The 18,808-nt window shown below is 37.1% G+C and overlaps 1 protein-coding gene across 1 annotated transcript; it reads right to left on the bottom strand.

The window, feature by feature from the left end:
• Window positions 1-12,663: 12,663 nt before the first annotated feature.
• Window positions 12,664-14,063, bottom strand: LOC140770825 (peamaclein-like). Its single transcript, XM_073112114.1, has 3 exons — window positions 13,904-14,063; window positions 13,141-13,186; window positions 12,664-13,019 (listed from the first exon to the last, which is right to left on the bottom strand). The coding sequence occupies exons 1-3, from the start codon at window positions 13,994-13,996 to the stop codon at window positions 12,835-12,837; spliced, it is 324 nt and encodes a 107-aa protein (XP_072968215.1). The 5' UTR covers window positions 13,997-14,063; the 3' UTR covers window positions 12,664-12,834.
• Between the last annotated feature and the right edge of the window lie 4,745 nt (window positions 14,064-18,808).

Below are 18,808 nucleotides of genomic sequence, written 5' to 3'. Positions count from 1 at the left end.
TACTAGTAGACCTGACATTGCATTTAGTGTCGGTGTGTGTGCTAGGTTTCAGCCTGAACCTAAGGAGTCACATTTGTTTGCTGTGAAACGTATCATAAAATATGTCAGTGGCACAGTTGATTTAGGTATCTGGTTTACTTATGACTCGGGTGCTATCATATCGGCATACACGGATTCTGATTGGGTAGGTTCATGTGATGATAGAAAAAGTACTTCAGGTGGATGTTTTAATGTTGGAAACAATCTGGTTGCTTGGCACAGTAAGAAACAAAACTCGATATCTTTATCTACTGCGGAGGCCGAGTACATTGCAGCAGGAAGTTGTTGTTCTCAGTTACTATGGATGAAACAGATGGTCAAGGATTATGGCATTGAATAAGATACTATGGTGCTTTATTGTGACAACATGAGTGCTATTAATATATTAAAAAATCCCGTTCAACACTCGCGTACAAAACATATTGATATCCGACATCATTTTATACGCGAGTTAGTTGAAGACAAAACAATAGCACTAGAACATGTTGAGACGGAGAAACAGTTGGGTGACTTGTTTACAAAACCTTTGGATTTACAGAGATTTGAGTATCTTCGTACTTCTTTAGGGATTTGTGCTTTGGACTGATTTTATTGGGATTTGTGTTCTTTTTAGTTTGCGAGTTTCTTTTGTTTCGTTTTTTTTTAGGTTCTCTTTTACTCTGAAATTTTCTTTGGTTTTAGTTTCAATTTTGTCGAGAGTTTTTGTCATATAAAAAAAATAAAAAAAATTGATGCACTCCTAGATTCAATAATATACTCTTGACATAAAAATATCATTTTTCTTTTGATTATGAGTTATTATAGTCAATTTTGTCATCTTGTAGTATATTGTTTCAATTTTTGTTTTTGTCACTCCCTCGACTTCTATAATAATAAATTTTTAATGCCTCATAACGTATGTGTATTCTTGTGTGAGCATGATATCATGAATATTTTTTTAAATAACTCTCTATTAACTTTGATTTGCACAGTTTGACCTCATGCTTAGTTATCAAATATATTTTTATAAAATATCAATGAAAAGGGCTACAATGAGTTAGTGTGAAAGCCGTCTTGTTTCGAGTCCAGTTTGACTCAGTACATTATTTGCAAATTTAAAAAAAAATGATATATGTGAATTTCTTCTTGCACATCGTTTGATTTGTACTACGAGAAAAGGGCTACCTACTCATGTGTGAAAGCCATCATTGCACATATATGTTTCAGTAAAAAAAAAATACAGGAAAAATTCCTGTTGTGTTATGGAGAATAAGTCGAACAGTGCAAAATTTCTATACTAAGTCGGTTTGACTACTATGTTACATCATTGTTTATATAGTAAAGTTTGTTTAAAAAGATTGGTTTATGTTTTTCTATGCTCATCTATATGCATATCGTTATGATCAATCAAGATTAATGTAATTTTGAGTGATGCATTAGAATTGATTATAATATGCTTTTGATGATTTGATTGATCTTGTATGACTTATTTCATTTGATTGTCATATTCTATGTCTTGAATATATTTTGGAATTCTAGAAGTCCATCTCCAAAAAGATTTTTAACTTGTTTTTAGTTAAAAAAAATAAAAATAAAAAAAATAAAAGGGCGTTCGAACGAGGATACTTGAGTTCGAACGCGGCGCGTTCGAACGCGCGGACTGGTGCGTTCGAACGCACTCATGGGTTCTTTAAATATTGCATCCGAACCCAAGGGTTTCATCTTCCATTTTCCAAACCCTAAAAACCCTTCATTTTCCCCTTCTCAAATCTTCAAGATCTTGGTGTTTTTCATTGAATTTTTCACTTCAAATCCTTTTTGGGGGTCGATCTCCTCCGGATCTAGTGTCTTTCAACCAAATTTTTGAGTTTCTCCTCACATTTGCAAGGTATGATCATCCATTATTTTTCCTAGTTTTTTATTCAATAAACATGCTTGATCTTGAGTGATTTTGTGCGTTCTCAACTTTTGATCACGTTAATGTTAAACTCTTGATGGTTCTTGTGAGATTGAACGTGATATCTTAGCGTTTTTCAAGTGAAAGATGTTTTTCCTTTTGGGGCTTTATGGTTTCTACCATTTTTTTTTTTTGGAATTCTTGCTATTTTTTGGTTGCTTTGGACATGTATTGAATATTGCAACGTGTTTTCTTTTCAAGAATGCCTAAGAAAACGACAGTGACCAAGAAACCAAGGCCGCCTTCCTCGCCATCCTCGGCTCCCAAGTTTTCTTCAACAACGGCTGCGGGTCGTTACAAGCATAATTTTGGCACCCGTCCTGTTATCTGTGAAAGACCCGTGGTTATATCTGATTTTTCTGAGTTGGGGATTGAACAGATCTTTACTGAACGAGGATGGTTATCAGTGTGTCGGATGAGCGGGACTGCTTATGTGGAAGTTGTTCGAGAATTCTTTAGTAATGCCATGATTTTTGATCACTGTATACGTTCTACTGTTCGTGGTGTATCTATATACCTGGATTCCGATATTATTCGTGCTGAACTGAGTCTGCCTGATGGTTAGTTTCAGTATCCGACGTCTGCTCCACTCCCTGATGTAAATGAATATGCCAGTACAGTCCTGATCAAAGGGGAACGTTGGAAAGGTAACATGATGCCGCATGCAAGGCTGACATCTGTGGCTCGCATGCTTCACCTCTTTTGTCTGTACAATGTCACCCCCAAGACTCGACATTCCAGTATTAGTTTGGATCGTGCATTTCTTCTTCATGCCATGTTATCGGGAGTCTCTATTGACTTAGCTGCAGTGATCTATGATTCAATTCTCTCAGCTTCACAGAAAGAAGCACCTCGTGAGGGATTACCATTTGGCATTTTTCTTACAAATTTGTGCATTCAGAGTGGGGTGCGAGTGGATGCTTCGGAACCTTCTCTTACTTCACAGAAACCATTGGATCGGATTACTCTGAAGCGGAGTCAAGCTCACGACCAGTCGTCTCCTCTCAAACCATCCTCTTCCGCCGCTGGTAGGTCATCGCACCTCGACAGTTCTGATGATAGCTCTGCCGATGACTCATCTCCCACTGAGGGGGAGTTACCACAGTACTCGGACCGGTTCGATCAACTTAGTACTCAAGTGCAGGATCTCTATTCAGCGATGAATGATTTACGTACTGAGCAAGTCCGTCAGGGAACTGTTCTTGATTCCGTGTTGACGATTCTTCATCGTCAGTTTCCTCCGAGTTCCTAGTCTTTGGCATTTGTGCCAAAAAGGGGGAGAGTGTCTTAGTGTTTAGGTGTCTAGGTGTGTAGGGGGAGTATGGGCATAGGGGGAGTTTAGTGGAGTTTACTTGATGGTTGAACTTTGCTTTGTCTTAGTGTCGTTGGCATTTGAACTTAACTTGAAGTAATTATGATAAGTGTGTTTAATCTTTGTCTGTTTAAATTTTTCCTCTTGTGATAACTTGTGTTTTGATTTTTTTTATTTCAAGTTATTTTCACTTGATCTTGGATTAGTATATGTTTCCTTGTAGGGATTGATGTGCAAAATATTCTAGACTTGTTGATTGCTCAGTTTGAAGTCATTGTAATATCTTGTAACCTAGGTGTTTTGTCACAAATTGCCAAAGGGGGAGATTGTTAGGTTTTTTATTTGTTGGCAATTTTGTACAAAATATTCTAAGTGTATTTTTTTATGTATATGAGCTTTACACAAGTCTAGAATATCACTGGTGTGAAGAATTGCAAGATCATTGGAGAAAAGCCGTCGCGTTCTCACCGCGTTCACAAGCGCGTTCGAACGCGGGCACTGCGTTCACACAGACAGATAGTCGCGTTCACAAGCGCGTTCGAACGCGGGCACTGCATTCACACAGACAGAGAGCCGCGTTCACAAACGCTTTTGAACGCGAGCACTGCGTTCACACAGATAGAGAGCGGCGTTCACAAACGCGTTCGAACACGAGTACTGCATTCACACAAACCGAGAGCAGCGTTCACAAACGCGTTCGAACGCAACCTGAAGAATTCAAGCTGTCGCGTTCGAACGCACTTTGGCCCGTTCGAACGCACCTGAGATTAAGTCAGGCCGTTCGAACGCACTCGGGCCGCATTCGAACGCACCTATGAAGTTTGCAATTTATTGGATTTTCGTGAGTACGAATATGACTTGGATTTGGCTCTATCTTGGAGATCATATATAAGAATAGTGTTACCCTAACCTAGGGGGTTGAAGAAGATTATTCAAGGAGACTTTTTGGAGGCTACATCGATTCTTCAACAAACAAGGCCCTTCGCATCTACAAATCTTAATCTTTCGTCTTAAGGGCTATCTAGACAAAAGATCAATCTCGAGGGCTACTGAGATTGAACTTCAATTACAAGAAGCAGTGAATCGTGGGTTCTAGCGATCAAGACTGAGAGGAACAAAGTCGTTTGGATCGACGGGTTGTTTTGTGAGTCAGTCTTGTAACTGTTACTATCATAGTGATTGGTTTTGATCCGAGTTTGGATCCGTGGTTTTTTTCCCGTTTGGGTTTTCCACGTTAAAATCTTGGCGTTCATCTCTACTTTTGTTTTTAATATTTCTTCCGACTTTTACTTAAGTGAACGAGAAATATCATTGCCTAGAGGTTAGATACATACGTGTGTCTAGGGGTTTTTTCAGAGCGGATCGGTGAGCCACTAGGAAGACCGATGGGGAAACTATTCTAAAAGAATAAGGAGGTCGAGGGGAGTGTGCACAGTGCATGGGTGGATAGCCAGGGTGGTTAATAGCAAGGGAAAATGTTCCTCCATGGCCGATTGGCATGGAGTTCGCTCACATTGTCACAGGCTACAAGAGCCCTAGAGCAAGGTGTCATCAGCTTCCCCTTATGGATGGGAACTTTCTCGAACAACCAAAGGGAAGAGATAGTAATGGTGATAGTCGAAAAATGGATCGAAAGCCAACAAGGGAAGGATACCATATGTAGCCTCGACTAGGGGATGGAATGACCCACAAATGATCACCAGCAAGTAGGCAACGAGAAAAAACATTTGGGACCAATGTAGGGAGGCACAAGGCTGCATGCCAACTAGATATATTTTTGGACTCTATATATTTTTGGATTTCATGGATATATTTTCAGATTGTTGATGTACTTTTTGATTTAGTAGATATATTTTCTGATTCCTGATAAATATTGTCTTGAATCCATATTTACGTGTATCAACTAATGTTTGTTTATTTTTCCATATTACAAGACATGCATACCTTTCTCTAGCATTCTGCAAGCTATGTTAGAAGAATCAATCGGATCAACCTCAATAATGCAATGATGTACTCGACAGTTGTGATGCTAGCTCTATTAAAGCTATAGAATTCATTATTAATGACTATGAAATATGAAATTAGTATTTATAGAATTATAGGAGTGGTCATGTGTTGATGATAACCATAGAATGAGAACTAAGTTAACTTATTTTTATTATCTCATCTTTATCTTTCACCGTAGCCGTTAAATTGTCATTATTTTTCTAAGAGTAAATTATAACAGTGGAAACTTTTCGATCTTTCAAACCCTAACCACCATCTCCCTCCAGTAGCCACCCTACTCTACGGCCGTCCACCTCCACTCTTAGTCGTCCGCCACAATCTGACGACCGCCGCAACGTCCAAAACTTATCGATTTGTCTTTTTTTGACATATGTTCACTATTTATTTTTATCTTTTTATCTCAACTTCTGATTTACGTGAAATTGAACCCATTAGATATGTAACTCGTGAGGTTATCACTGCAAAAAATTTCATAATTTTCTTATATCCAGATCAGTCTAAATTTGGTTCGTAACATATGAAACACACCAAAAAATTCTAGATGCAATTTTTTAATGTGGAAAAACCTCCCTCAAGAATAGAGAAAAAAACACCAAATCCGATCACCTACTTTAATTAATCTATTTTGTAATCAAATATAGTATGAGATTCTCAACAATTATTTAGAGAAATTTTTCTTTTCACCCCCTTGAATTATCACCCTTATCCACAATGATTCCTTGAGTTTTTTTTGGTACATAATGGCCCCTTGAACTATCAGGAATACCTCACTTAACTCCTTCAATTAGGAGGGTCATTATGTACTAGTTTAGAGGGTCATTATATACCAAAAATAAAATTGTAAGAGGTTATTATATACAAAAAAAGAAGTTTAGGTGGTAGCAAATTATGATACTTCAAGAGGTGAATCAAAAATTATCCCAATCATTTATTATCATACTTTGGATGTCCATTGATTGAAATCCTTCTTTTGCACAATTTCATGCTTCAATGAGCTACTTAGTGAAAGTAGATCACTCCTTGTTGATTTTACTTAACTCGACATGGATCACTACTGAAAAATAGTAGACATGTCAACATTTAAGCTCCACCATGGATCACTCATTGAAAACAATAGACATGTCAATGTTTCAACTCTTCCTCTACTTTAGCACATGGTAGCCAATCTCTAAGTAATGGACAAAAGAAAAGTCTCCTCAACTTTGGTAGAAATAAGCTCCTTGAGTTGTTCTTACCTCTAGTATCCTTCTATAAGTGTGGAGAAATATATCTGATTTGTAGTAGGAGAATCACCAAAGGAGATATCTAAGTTTGAATAGATTTATGAATTTCCTACTTGTACTACATGATTGGTTTGAACCAAACTTAAGTTCTTCAACTTGTCTAGAGTGACATAATTTCTATGGTTCAAACTAGTTGGGATCAATTCGAACCGATTCTGCAAAACTATTGAATCTTATTTAATTTTAAATATGTTCTTCAATCACTTTGCACATGTCTTTGGTAAATAATGTGTGTAGCATCCCATAAAAAATAATAAAAGGCGTGCGCACGTGCTCGGCGTATGCTGAACTATAAAGGTGTGCACGTGTCAAGCAATTGTGCCTTTTCCTCTTTCTTCCCCTCCCTCGCTTCTCTCTTTTCAATCTTTTTCTCTCTTGCATCTACTGCCATACCCCCTTTTATTACCCACCGCGCCAAAGAGTGGCCAGAGGATATTGACCCGTGAATTGACTCGTTAGAGCATCCTCTTCAACCATGTTTAATTTTAATTTAATTAAGTATTTATTATTTTTCCTCCTATATGTTCCTCTTCTCGATCTCATCGGATAATCGACCAGCCAGTGGCCTCATGCCTTCTTACGTCAGTCCCAAAAGTTTCCGCTCGTCATTGTCTTGCTGATAGTACCCTTTTGTCCCATCCCCTAGTGGAGGCTATATGTGGTAGCCTCTCTTCGTCAGCTTTGGAGCCATTTTTTATTAGTTCCCACCGATGTCTTCTCTCCTTGACTAGTGGGAAACCTTCCCTTCCTCACATGGATGCCATTGGTGGCATCTACGATGCCTTCGGCGATGAATTCATTGGGAGGCTCCTTACCCTAGCCGCCAACCATAGTGAGGGGAATTTTTGGTGTCCATCACCTTGGCCAGTTGTGCACCACCTCGTGTGGTTTTTGTGCATCATGTGGGGTGTGCTGGATTGTGGGTTGGGATCGCCAATGGTAAAAATCATCGATAACACTCCACTCCTGTTGTCAAGCTCCTCTGTTGAGGTAGACTTGTGCTCATCTCCTATCGAGCTCACACTTCTTGTGTTGTCCTTACCATCGATTTCAGCCGACATGTCCACCTTAGCTGTCTCTAGTTGAGGGAGGGGAAGGGATGTGTGGTGGTGCTGAGCTTGGTATTATCCAGCCTATGTTGGTTGTGGGTTGGGTTGTGACCTAGCTTAGGTGGCGAGTTTGTTATAGTTTGGTTTGAGCTTTGGGTCCAAAATTGATGGGTTTTTATTGTGGTCTTTGGGTTGGTTGCAGCTCGATTCAATTTATTTTAATTTTTTCATTTAATTATTCATGTCAACTTGAATCTTATATTTTAATCATCTTTAGATGATAGCTTTGTTCGTTGTAATAATGGTTAAATTGATTTTAACAAATGCATCTATGGTCTGGGTGTATCTATATTGATTGCTCTTATTAGAGAATTAATACATATTAGTGTAGGAAAATCATATTAGGCATGTTTTCTTATTTAACGAAGTAAATTAATTAAATGTTGTTTATTTGTTTTACTTTAAATCGATAATAATTAATCATCTTTAGATGATATCATTGTTCGTTATAATAATGGTTAAATTGATTTGAACAAATGTGTCGGTGGTCTGGGTGTATTAGTATTAATTGCTCTTATCAAAAAATTAATACATATTAGTATAGAGAAATCATATTAAGCATATTTTCTTATTTAACAAAGTAAGTTAATTAAATATTGTCTATTTGTTTTACTTTAAATCAACAATAATTAGTGGAACAATAATTTGAGGTAAATTATTTTAATTACTTTTAATCAGTCAGGCCTTGGTATAACTATGCCGGCTCTACTTGATTAATAAATATAAAAAATTTTAGATAGACCTACCCAAGCCTATAGTAAACATAGTAGAATTATTTAATTAATTAGTGTCAGAAATGTTGTGCTTATATTTTTATTTTTTTCATTATCGACATGGACTCCCTATCATATGAGGATGATCCCATAGTTATAGCTAGTTATCTAGTGAGCGATGTTAGACAGGTGAAACTTCTGAAGTCTAGAAGTAGCATAAAGAGATCGTCATGCCCTCCGAATGGAATGATGTGAGCTAGACCTTCTAGTGGTTGGGTGTGCTATGGTTCTTGAAAAATTGCTCTACAAGGTAAGTCTAGTCTAATGAGTCCAGTCCAACGAATATCATAATATAGCCTATCATCATAAGCCAAGTGATCCCGTGGTTGATGATGATCACACTACCATAGGCCCATGGTCTAGCTCATGTCATGCCTGGACTACATACAAGTTTCTAGTCAACTAATGCGGGCCACAGGGTTGCTCTACTAGTCATCCTTAGGCTCGTACTTGGGCTCATGATCATGCTCATGGGCTCCAAACTAGTTCACAGGAGGTGGTTGAATTGGTTTGTAGAAAATTTAGCTTGCTTCAAGATTCGTGCACTTCAAGACTCCATGAAAATACTCTAACCTAACCCTAGTTATGAATTTGGAATTTGGCCCAGGGGTGCCACCACAAGTTGCATGGGAGGTGGTAGCGGTTATGTTCAGTTGTGGGTCACCAATAGTCAACCTCATGCTAGTCCTTGCGGTGGTGGAATGCTAGCATGCAGTGGTGGAGGGAGATTGTTCTCCATAGGCTGGGCTAGATGCATGGGCCACCATGACACACCTCCGATCGTCCTCGCGAGCCCTAGTGGTTGCGGTTGGTACCTCCAGCCCCACTATAGTAGAGCCACGGTGGTGGGATGAACAATGGCCAATTTTTAGCAAGGTGAGACTAGGTGAAGACTACACCTAGCCATTTGGCATTCATTGATGGTTGCATAGTCCACCAAGGGCTTGTAGTTGGCTAGTGAAAGCCAACCGTGGTCGCTAGTGGTTGCGGGAATGTCAGCCCTAGTAGGTCTACAAAGCTAAGCTTTGGTGTAATAGAGAGAGCCATGGGTGTTTAGTCACCCATCTCCTACGACTGTCGCTGGCCTAGCTTGAGTGCAAGGTTTTGGAAAGGACCTAACATGGTAGTTGCAAATGAGGCGGCTTGGATCACCGTCGGTGGAAAACTAAGGATTTGAGCCCTAGCTTCCACCACGACTAAGAAACCCAACGTTGACCCCTCCCCAGGCAACTTCTCCAACACTATAGTCATGGTTGGGAGGGTCTGTAGGGTTGGAGGAAGCTCCGGAATGCTAGAGGAGAGTGTTGTGGCTGTGGTTTGCGCTAGCAGCTCTCCTCCCCTCACAGATTGTAGTTTCTTGCCGTGGGAGGGATGGTTCCACCATGGACAGTGGCGTAGGTTGGTTGTGCTAGGCTAGAAGAGCTACCGTCAAGGCTTGGACCACATTTTCGATCCTCTTAGAGTTCTCCATGGTGGATCCAACATCCTCCCTCGATGATTCTATCAACAAGTCCATGAACTCTACCAACACTATCGCCCACGTGGATGGTTCATCAATGATGGTGGCTAGAGGCGTCGAGGAAACTTCCACAGGGATCAAGATGAGTCCTTGATCCTCCATAGGTGTTCCTTCCTCATTCGTCTTCTTTGATCTTGTGCTAACCATCGGCCAAGCAATGCTAGCTCTGATACTACTATTACGAATCAGATCTGGATCAATTTGCTCGTAAAAAAATTCTAATATTTTTATGAGTGGCCTCACAAGTTAGGGATCTTTTCGCTTTAGTTTTACATGAATATAAGATCGAGGAGAAAAGATATAATAAATAGTGGAGGAAGGTAAGAACTGGACAAACAGATTGGTAATAATTTGACGTTGAGGCGAATGATCAAGAGTGGTGGTGGGCAGCCGTAATGCATAGCTTATGGAGGAAGATGATAGTTAGGATTTAGAAGCTTGGAAAGGATCTATGGTTAAAATCTACTATGAAAATAAAGATAATCTAATGGCTACAATAAAATGATAAATGTTCAAATAGAAAATAATTAAATCTGATATTCATTCCACCATGAAAATTAACCCATGACCTCTCATATTTATAAGAGTAGAATCATAACGAGCCGAATCTAGTTTGTCATATTGGGCTTACAATCGCTTTATTTGAAATTTAAACCAATAAGCAAATTTAACTAACAAATTCAACACGACTCGACTGGCTTGACTCTCATGTTCAAATCATAATAATTAACTGTGAGTCATTGGGGTCAGCCTCTAAATAAATGTGGAGAGCGGGCATGTTTAGGGTATTGAAGAATATTAGTCATTTTCTACATTCTTCTACCTTGTGTCTCCTTCCTTCTCTCGATCTCCCCCTCTTGTTCTCTCAAGCTAGGCCTTCGTCCTCTTCAAGATCGTTGTCCTTTCTTCCTTTCTTCAACATCTATACCACCTTAGTTTCGTAAGGTCAGCCTTCTCTTTCCTATTCCCTTCTAAATCATGTATCTACCCATTCTATCATCGCCATTAACCCCTCTATCTCTACCTTCTAGATCTCATCATCCCTACCATTACCACCACCACTCACCAAAAATATAAACCCCTAAAGCAGATTCATATCTATTGGCATTAGATCCATTATTCCTCAAATTATTGCCTCCATTAGATCTATAGCGGCTCATCAACATGGAGAGACTTTCATGGCTGCATATCTCCACCTAGAACATGGGACGAGGCCATCGTCACCACTAATCTCACAAACATGGCAGGTAAAAATCCCACTGGTTGTCAAACCATCAGGAAGAAAATATGGTAGCCATGCTTGTCATGATGCAAGGGACGATGTTGGACATCCATAATAGCCTTGCAGATCTATTGCAGAGGCTTCCAAAGGCACCATAACACCTCCACCTCTACAAAATGATAAAGATCTAGAGGGGACTAAGGACCCACTTCTTAGAAGCCCAACCTTGCCCACACCCATACTAAGGATGACTAGTGTGGTGTCGGCACTCAACTAATATCGAGCATCGATGATTCCTCGCTTTGAAGAGGATAATCCTTGGGCATAGCTTGAAGAACAAGCACCTCGATGGCCTCTACTTTGGGCTGTTGGTGACGATTACAAAAAGCGTAGAGCGAACCCTCAAGAGGAAGAGGAGTCGGAGATCCAAGTGGGAACCATGCGGTTGAACTTTTTAAAGTTTAGCGAGAGATCCACTGAACTAGATTTACCACATCGAATAGTTCTTTCTGTACTAGCACACCCCTGAGGCTCAAAGGTCCTCTTAGTTTCATTCCATGTGGAGGAGATAGCCATATGGTGGTGGCGTGGTGCTAAGTGATGAAGTGAACTCGGCCCTTCTAATCTTGAGACTAGTCCATAAAGGCAATATGCATTTAATTTGGACCATTTGACTATGAATACTTCTAAGTCGTGCTCACCAAGTTGACTCAAAAGATCACGGTGAGAACATATCAAGAAGAGTTTGAGCATATTTGCAAACGCCATTTTTTCAAGGAAAATAAAATTGCTCAAATTTTTTTTATAAAAATAATTATCAAATATTAACCTCAATATTAACAAAAAAAATTAAGCTCATAATCTATGTCGAGTCGGATAGGATCTAGCTATTACGCTATAATTGTGGCTTTGACCATTATTATTTACATAACTATGATTATGATGTCATAACATGACCTCTTCCCTATATAACAGCTAGCCATTGAAATGCTCAACTGCGCTTGTTACCACGCCATTTAAATTAAGTATACCAAGACAAACTTGACCAAAGGAATCCTTCTCTCTTTTTCCTTCAAATTAGAGAAAGAAGGCTTCAGGGAGAAATCAATGATCTTCTTGCTAAAGTGAAGGCAATAACTTTATAATTTTTTTAAAACTTCTAATTTATTTTTCAGTTTGATTGGTTTCTTCTAATGTGGAAATCTTCCTTCAAATCCTGCGTCAAAACCCTCCGGTTTGAAATTTGATCTAACTAATCGTTTTCTAGACCAAAAGTTCTGACTCAGCGGTAATAAAAAGAACTCAAATTAGGCTCGAATTGTCCTCACGACCTCCCCGATAAGCAGCACATCTTGGCCCATTATTGGATTAGTTTGAACTTATTTTAAAAGGACGAAGAATTCTATTGTGTATAGTTTTAAAGAAGTTAATCTATTATATAATAAGAAGAGTAACACCAAAAGGAATTAAATTTACTACACCAAGACTCTTATTCCACAAAATAGCCAAAACTGTTGTAGTACTTAGTTGGTGCATACACATACAATAACTCGCAAGTCTAATAAAAGACACTTATTTTTCAAAAGAAAAAGGAAGAATATGTTTTTTTTTTAAAAAAAAGAGAAACATTTTAATTAAGGGCACTTTGGTCGGCCAACACGGTTGGTCATTTTGTCGTAGCAAGGGCACATATGACGCGTATCCTGGCCAGTTCCAGGAGGCACACAGTTGCATTTACTGCAACATATCCCGCACAGCTTCTTGCACATCTTGTTCTTCCAGTTTTTGCTGCACCGCACCCCACACGATGCTCCGCAATCTAGATTCATATATAATTATGAGTCAATTAAGAACCAAATTACCTCATAATTCGTTAGTTGATTAAAGAACTTTTCAAGTTCTGATTTAAACTTGAGGAGAAGATTGATGTTTAGACTCACTTATTTTTGGAGCCTCAAGCAGAGATCTTCCATGGCTCATCATCACCTACAAAAGTAAAACATATCAAGAAAGAAAAGATTTAAAAGTAGTGATCCACAACCAAAAAGTGTTAAGCATCACAGTGTGCCAGAATATCCCCCCTTCTTTTTATATTTCGTTTTGTAACATAGAGTTACTAAATACTGAAGTAAGAATAGTAAAAGAGGAGGTTTCATCATTTGGTCTGGTAAGTTGCTCCCTAAGTTGGTGGGTTCTCCCTTTTTAGTGACTCTCCCACGTTGGTTAAAATTGTGAACAGTCTAAGCAGCGCTACTGACTGAACCATTGATGTTATTGTCTCTAATAATGCATCTTGTTGATGTCATTCTTTCTGTTGATCAATGTTTTTGTAAAGACTGATCCAGTCTTCTTAGGGATCAATATTGCACTTTAAATTTTAAGTGATATCATGTGTTTATGAACCCTTTCAAAAAAAAAAACATATAGTCAAATCTTATTAATCCATGATAGAGATTGTCGATTTAATCTCTACACCGAACATAGGAAGGCGAGAGTGCTATATATAAATTAATGTTTTAGGTCTCTATATAGCACGTATGTTTTGACTCATTTTGACTCATTTCTTGTAAAAATTGATTTAGATGTACAACTTATCTAACTAGTTAAATAATAGAACGAAAACAGACAACATCTGAAACATATATGACTGCCTATGGAACTCCTAGAAATGAAATCAACTATACACGACAGCACAAAGCTCACCAAATGGTCATTATCAACAGTGCTGGAATCAACCAGCTGAACTGCAAGCATGAAGAGGAAAAGGAGAGCAACGAAGCACTTGCAGAAAGCCATGGAGACAGCTAAAGATATCGAAATATAAGCGCACTGAACTGCACTCTTTCTTGTTCTCGGGATGGTGGAGGCCTTCTCAATATATAGAGGGGAAGAATGGGAGATAGAATACTAGGATTAATCTATAATGCAACACGATGTAAAATTATACTACTGACACAGCTAAGCACACAGCTACTTGCCTCTCTTGACTTTATTTGACCCAAATTAATAGTTTTACTCAACTGGATTCATATTATAGGGATAATTACACCTGACATATTGACTCCTTTTAACTATAAAAATATCCCAAATGTCTCCTACTCTTAATTATCCATTTAAAATTCTCTAATAGAATAAACCCTCTATGTGACATTTTTATTTTTATTTTGCTAATACTGCTAAAAGATGAGAGATTTTCTATAAAGTAGAAAGTTAATATATACAAAAAGAAATATGGATATGAAAAAAAAGTATATTATATTGATCAATTGTACCATAACTTGCTGTCTTGCATATTATAGTTCTAGCTGGGTTGATGAGTTGGATTAAATTGGAAGATTTGAACTGCACCGAAAGGAGCTGAATGGGATCACATGGAGTGTCGAACAAAAGGAACACAAAGCCTTTATATGTGTCAGAATAATATCAATTTACAATGGTTTTCTTTTTAAATGTAGAGATAATTTTACTTTACCCCCTCAGCATGCTGCAGGTTTTATTTAAAAAAAATTATCCTGGATTATATTTAACCTGTTGCGAAAATAACAAACAAGAATAACTCCTAGTAATACTATAGCAGTACATTCTTCATAAAGAAAATTAATGGAGAAGTGTTTTAGATAATGATCTAGATAGTTAAGAAAGAAAAATAAGGGTTGAAACAGAAACTTTCCCAAGTTAAACAAAGAAGTTACCATTTGCAGACTGCACTGAATTTTAAGCTTTGAAAATAAAAATTCTAAGCTCGTGAATCAATGCTTCTTGTTTTTATCGTCACTTACAAATTCCATTCATGTGATTGAGGGGTGTGAGGAAGTTGCATCATCGATAAATTACTATTGACTTGATGTTGTTGATTTATAATTTGTTTTAAAATGATTTAGGAAACTTCCAACTCACTTCACTCGCCTGGGCTAATTATATTTCTTTTTCTTTTTCTACTCGTACAGATATATAATTAGTTTAAACAATTATTTTGTCCCCTGGATATAGACTGTGACATTCATCAGCTGGTTAGATGGTTAGATGCGTTCGTGTAATATACAAGAACAGGATCGGTTTAATAATTATGTTACATGAATTAATTTATTTATGATTTAAGCCTGATAAAATTAAATAAAAATTTACTTAAAAGTTAAGTTATCACGCTGACACTTTACTTAGTTTGCTGGAGTTCTAATAACTATATATAAAACAACAATAGATCAAATTAATTCTCGTCATAAGTTATGTAATAAAAGATTATGACTTCAAATCCTCTTGTAGATATTGGGTTAATATTTAATAGATATTTTACTAAAATACTATACTTATATAGATTGAGCTCATTTTGATATGTTTATTAGGATGATTAGTGTTACAAACCGATTACGGTCGACTCGCAATAAGTGGGTCTTAGTGTCAGATAGAGGTGACTGACGATGATGATAACGGTGGAAAACGGTGACCACAGTGGAGAAAGAGAATATGGGGGAGTGATGGTGGTTATAAAGCATGATTAATTTACTTCTAATCCTATATTACAATTTATTTATTTCTACTTTTTTACTCCCAAGATAGTCTAAGATTAAAATATAACTCTCAATGCTCAGATGATTAAACAAAAAAAACTAATCCCTCTTATACATAAAAATCAACTATAATGAGTCCTACTAAGGCTAACCCAAAAGGATTACACGACTCAAACTAAAATTTATATTAAACACTTACATTACTTAATTAGGACTTACCTTAAAAGCCGACATAACTTAACTAAAACTTGCATAAAATATATATTTATATAAAAGCTAAACTTGAATAAGGATACACATAGCTAAATGATAAACATGACTAACTAAAAAATAAATAGATTCAATCCATCGAGCCTAATATTCACATAAGACGATCTGATCAAACTTGGATTACATTACTCCACTATTCTTCCGACCACCTTGTTCTTAAGATATTTACGATAGTTTTCAAACCTTCTTGTCACTCTTGAACTGTAGATCTTTGATCTCCTTGTGGTCGTATCTGGCACGTAGAAGAATATGCATCACATGTGCCCTTGTTACAACCAAAACCAACCGCTTCGCAACGTTCACCAAAGTGCCCTCTTTTAGAATTTTTTTTCTCACTTTTCTAATTATTTTTCCTTTTAATTTTGAAAAATAAGTGCCCTTAATTAGACTTGCGAGTTATTATACACATAAGCAGCCACTATAAAATTATTATGGCAGTTTTGGCTAATTTGCGGAATAAGAGTCTTGGTGTAGTAAATTTAATTCCTTTTGGTGTTACTTTTCTTATTATACAATAGATCAAATTCTTGAAAACTATCCTCAATAGAATACTCATCTTATTATTCTAAATTAGATTAAAGCTACACATTGGCAGGGGAAAACATATAATTCTTCATCCTTTAAAATAAGCTAAAACTAATCCAGTAATCATCAGTAAAATTGGCCAAGAAATGCTGCTTATCAGCTACGTCGTGAGGTCAATTCAAGCCCAATTCATGTTCTACCGCTGTAGTACTTAGCTGGTGCATACATATATAATAACTCGCAAGTCTAATAAAGGGCACTATATATATAGTTATTGCCTTCACCATCGAAAAAGGACTACTGGTTTCTCCTTGACGGCTTGAAGCCTTCTCTTCTTTCTCTAATTTAAATGAGAAGGAGAAAAGGATTCCGATGGTCAGGTTTGTTTTGGCATTAGTTATTTTAAATGGCGTGGTACATACGCGGTCAAGTTTTTTTTTTTTTTTTCCTTCGAAAATAAGGAGCTATTAAGAACAGGTATGAATTAAGAGTGACAGCAAGGGGTTCTAGCCCCGGAAGCATCAAAGAAAATGATACAATTTAAATCAGGGGGTAATAAAGGAGGATCATTCCCTTAATCTAAAAAGATAGATGATCTACCAAAATGAGCAACACAGTCTACTGTCCGATTATATTCTCGATAGGTATGTGAAAAACTAACATCGGTAAGGATAGCCAGTAACTAGGAGCATTCAAAAATAATATTTCGAAAACTCAAAGATGGCGAATTTGCAATGCTGATAGCTGCTATGATGGAAGATAAGTCTCCCTTGATGATGACCTTGTGCAAATGATGCGAGGCAACCAAGGAGAGACAAAAATAATGTGTTAAGGCTTCTATCTATAGAGGAAACGAGGCCAAAACAGTTTTTGCAAATGCAATAATGATTTTGCTCTAGTTGGTTCTTTCAATGACTCCAACACCAGTCAAGCATCTAATAGGTCAAATAATGCGAACCAGGTTAGATTGGATTGTATCATGAGGATATTAGGCTCAATGGATTGTGCCTACTTATCTTTTAATTGATTCATGCTTATAGAAGCCCTTAAGGCAAGTTTAGTTAAGTCATATAAGCCACTAAGACAATTTCAATTAAGTTATATAAACCACTAAGATAAGTTCAATTAAATTATGTAAGCCACTAAGATAAGTTTAATTAAGTCATATAAGCCTCTAAGACAAATCTTAGTTTGAGTTATATAAATTTTTTGGGCTAAGTTCGAGTAGGGCTCATTGTACTTGACCTTAATATATAAAAGGTTAGGCTTTATTAATCTAGGCATTAAGAATTAATTGAGTTTAGTTATTTTCGTATTTACCAGCAGCTTAGTTAGTCTAATTAGTCTAATTTATTAGTAGCTTAATTAGTCTACTTTATACACATGACCTCTCTAATTTATAAGAGTAGAGTCATAGCGGGTTAGATCTAATTCGCCTCATTGGGCTTACATCTGTTTTAATTTAAAATTAAAAATAAGAAAATTTTTACAAATCACACCCTACATTTTATCCATTTTATGATTCACATCTCGTCTTTGAGAATTTTGTAACCCAACCCTTCCTTTTTTTTCTATAATTTTTACTTAACACCCTAGATTAATATGAATAGTACTATCAAAATGAAATTTATTATAATATACTAAATATTTTAGAAAATATTCAAATTACCCTTATCTCGTTCATCCTTCCATTCTCTCTTATCTTTGCCATGAGATTGGTAGAAGAGGACGAGGGGGAAGAAGACGACAAAGAGAAGGAGAAGGGAAGGTGGTGATGGCGATGACCAAGGGAGGAAGTAGTGGGGGCGGGGGACCGGGGGGATAAAGAAAGATAATGGAGAGGTTGAGAGGTGAGAATATTTTAGTAATTTAGTTAATGTCAGTTAGTCAAAATAACGTCAGAGAATTCAATGAAAATTATATAGAAACATTAGGGGTTGTGTTACAAAATCCTTAAAGACGGGGTGTGAATCATAAAATAGGTAAATGTATGATGTGATTTATAAAATTCCCAAAAAATAGTAAGCAAACATAATTGACTAGACTTGACTTTACTAGCTTGATCTACATAGATGGATCATAATAATCTATCATGCTTTTGACATCTTATCCTCAAGTTGATTAGTAAAAATCCACCCACCAGCTAGGCTCGTATTGTGCTCGGGCTTCTAGCAAGTTCGTCTCAATTAGGTAACATGGGCCTATTAGGTCATTCTTGTAACACCTGTATTTAAAATAAAAAATAAAAATAATAAAAAATATTATTAAATAAAAATAAATAAATAGCGCACGCGCCATGCGTGTG

The sequence above is a fragment of the Typha angustifolia genome, chromosome 11 (assembly GCF_048772165.1).
Source record: "Typha angustifolia cultivar Huaian chromosome 11, ASM4877216v1, whole genome shotgun sequence".
Classification (NCBI taxonomy): domain Eukaryota; kingdom Viridiplantae; phylum Streptophyta; class Magnoliopsida; order Poales; family Typhaceae; genus Typha; species Typha angustifolia.
The sequence above is the reverse complement of the archived record's forward strand: the minus strand, read 5'-3'. Positions and strand labels throughout refer to the sequence as shown.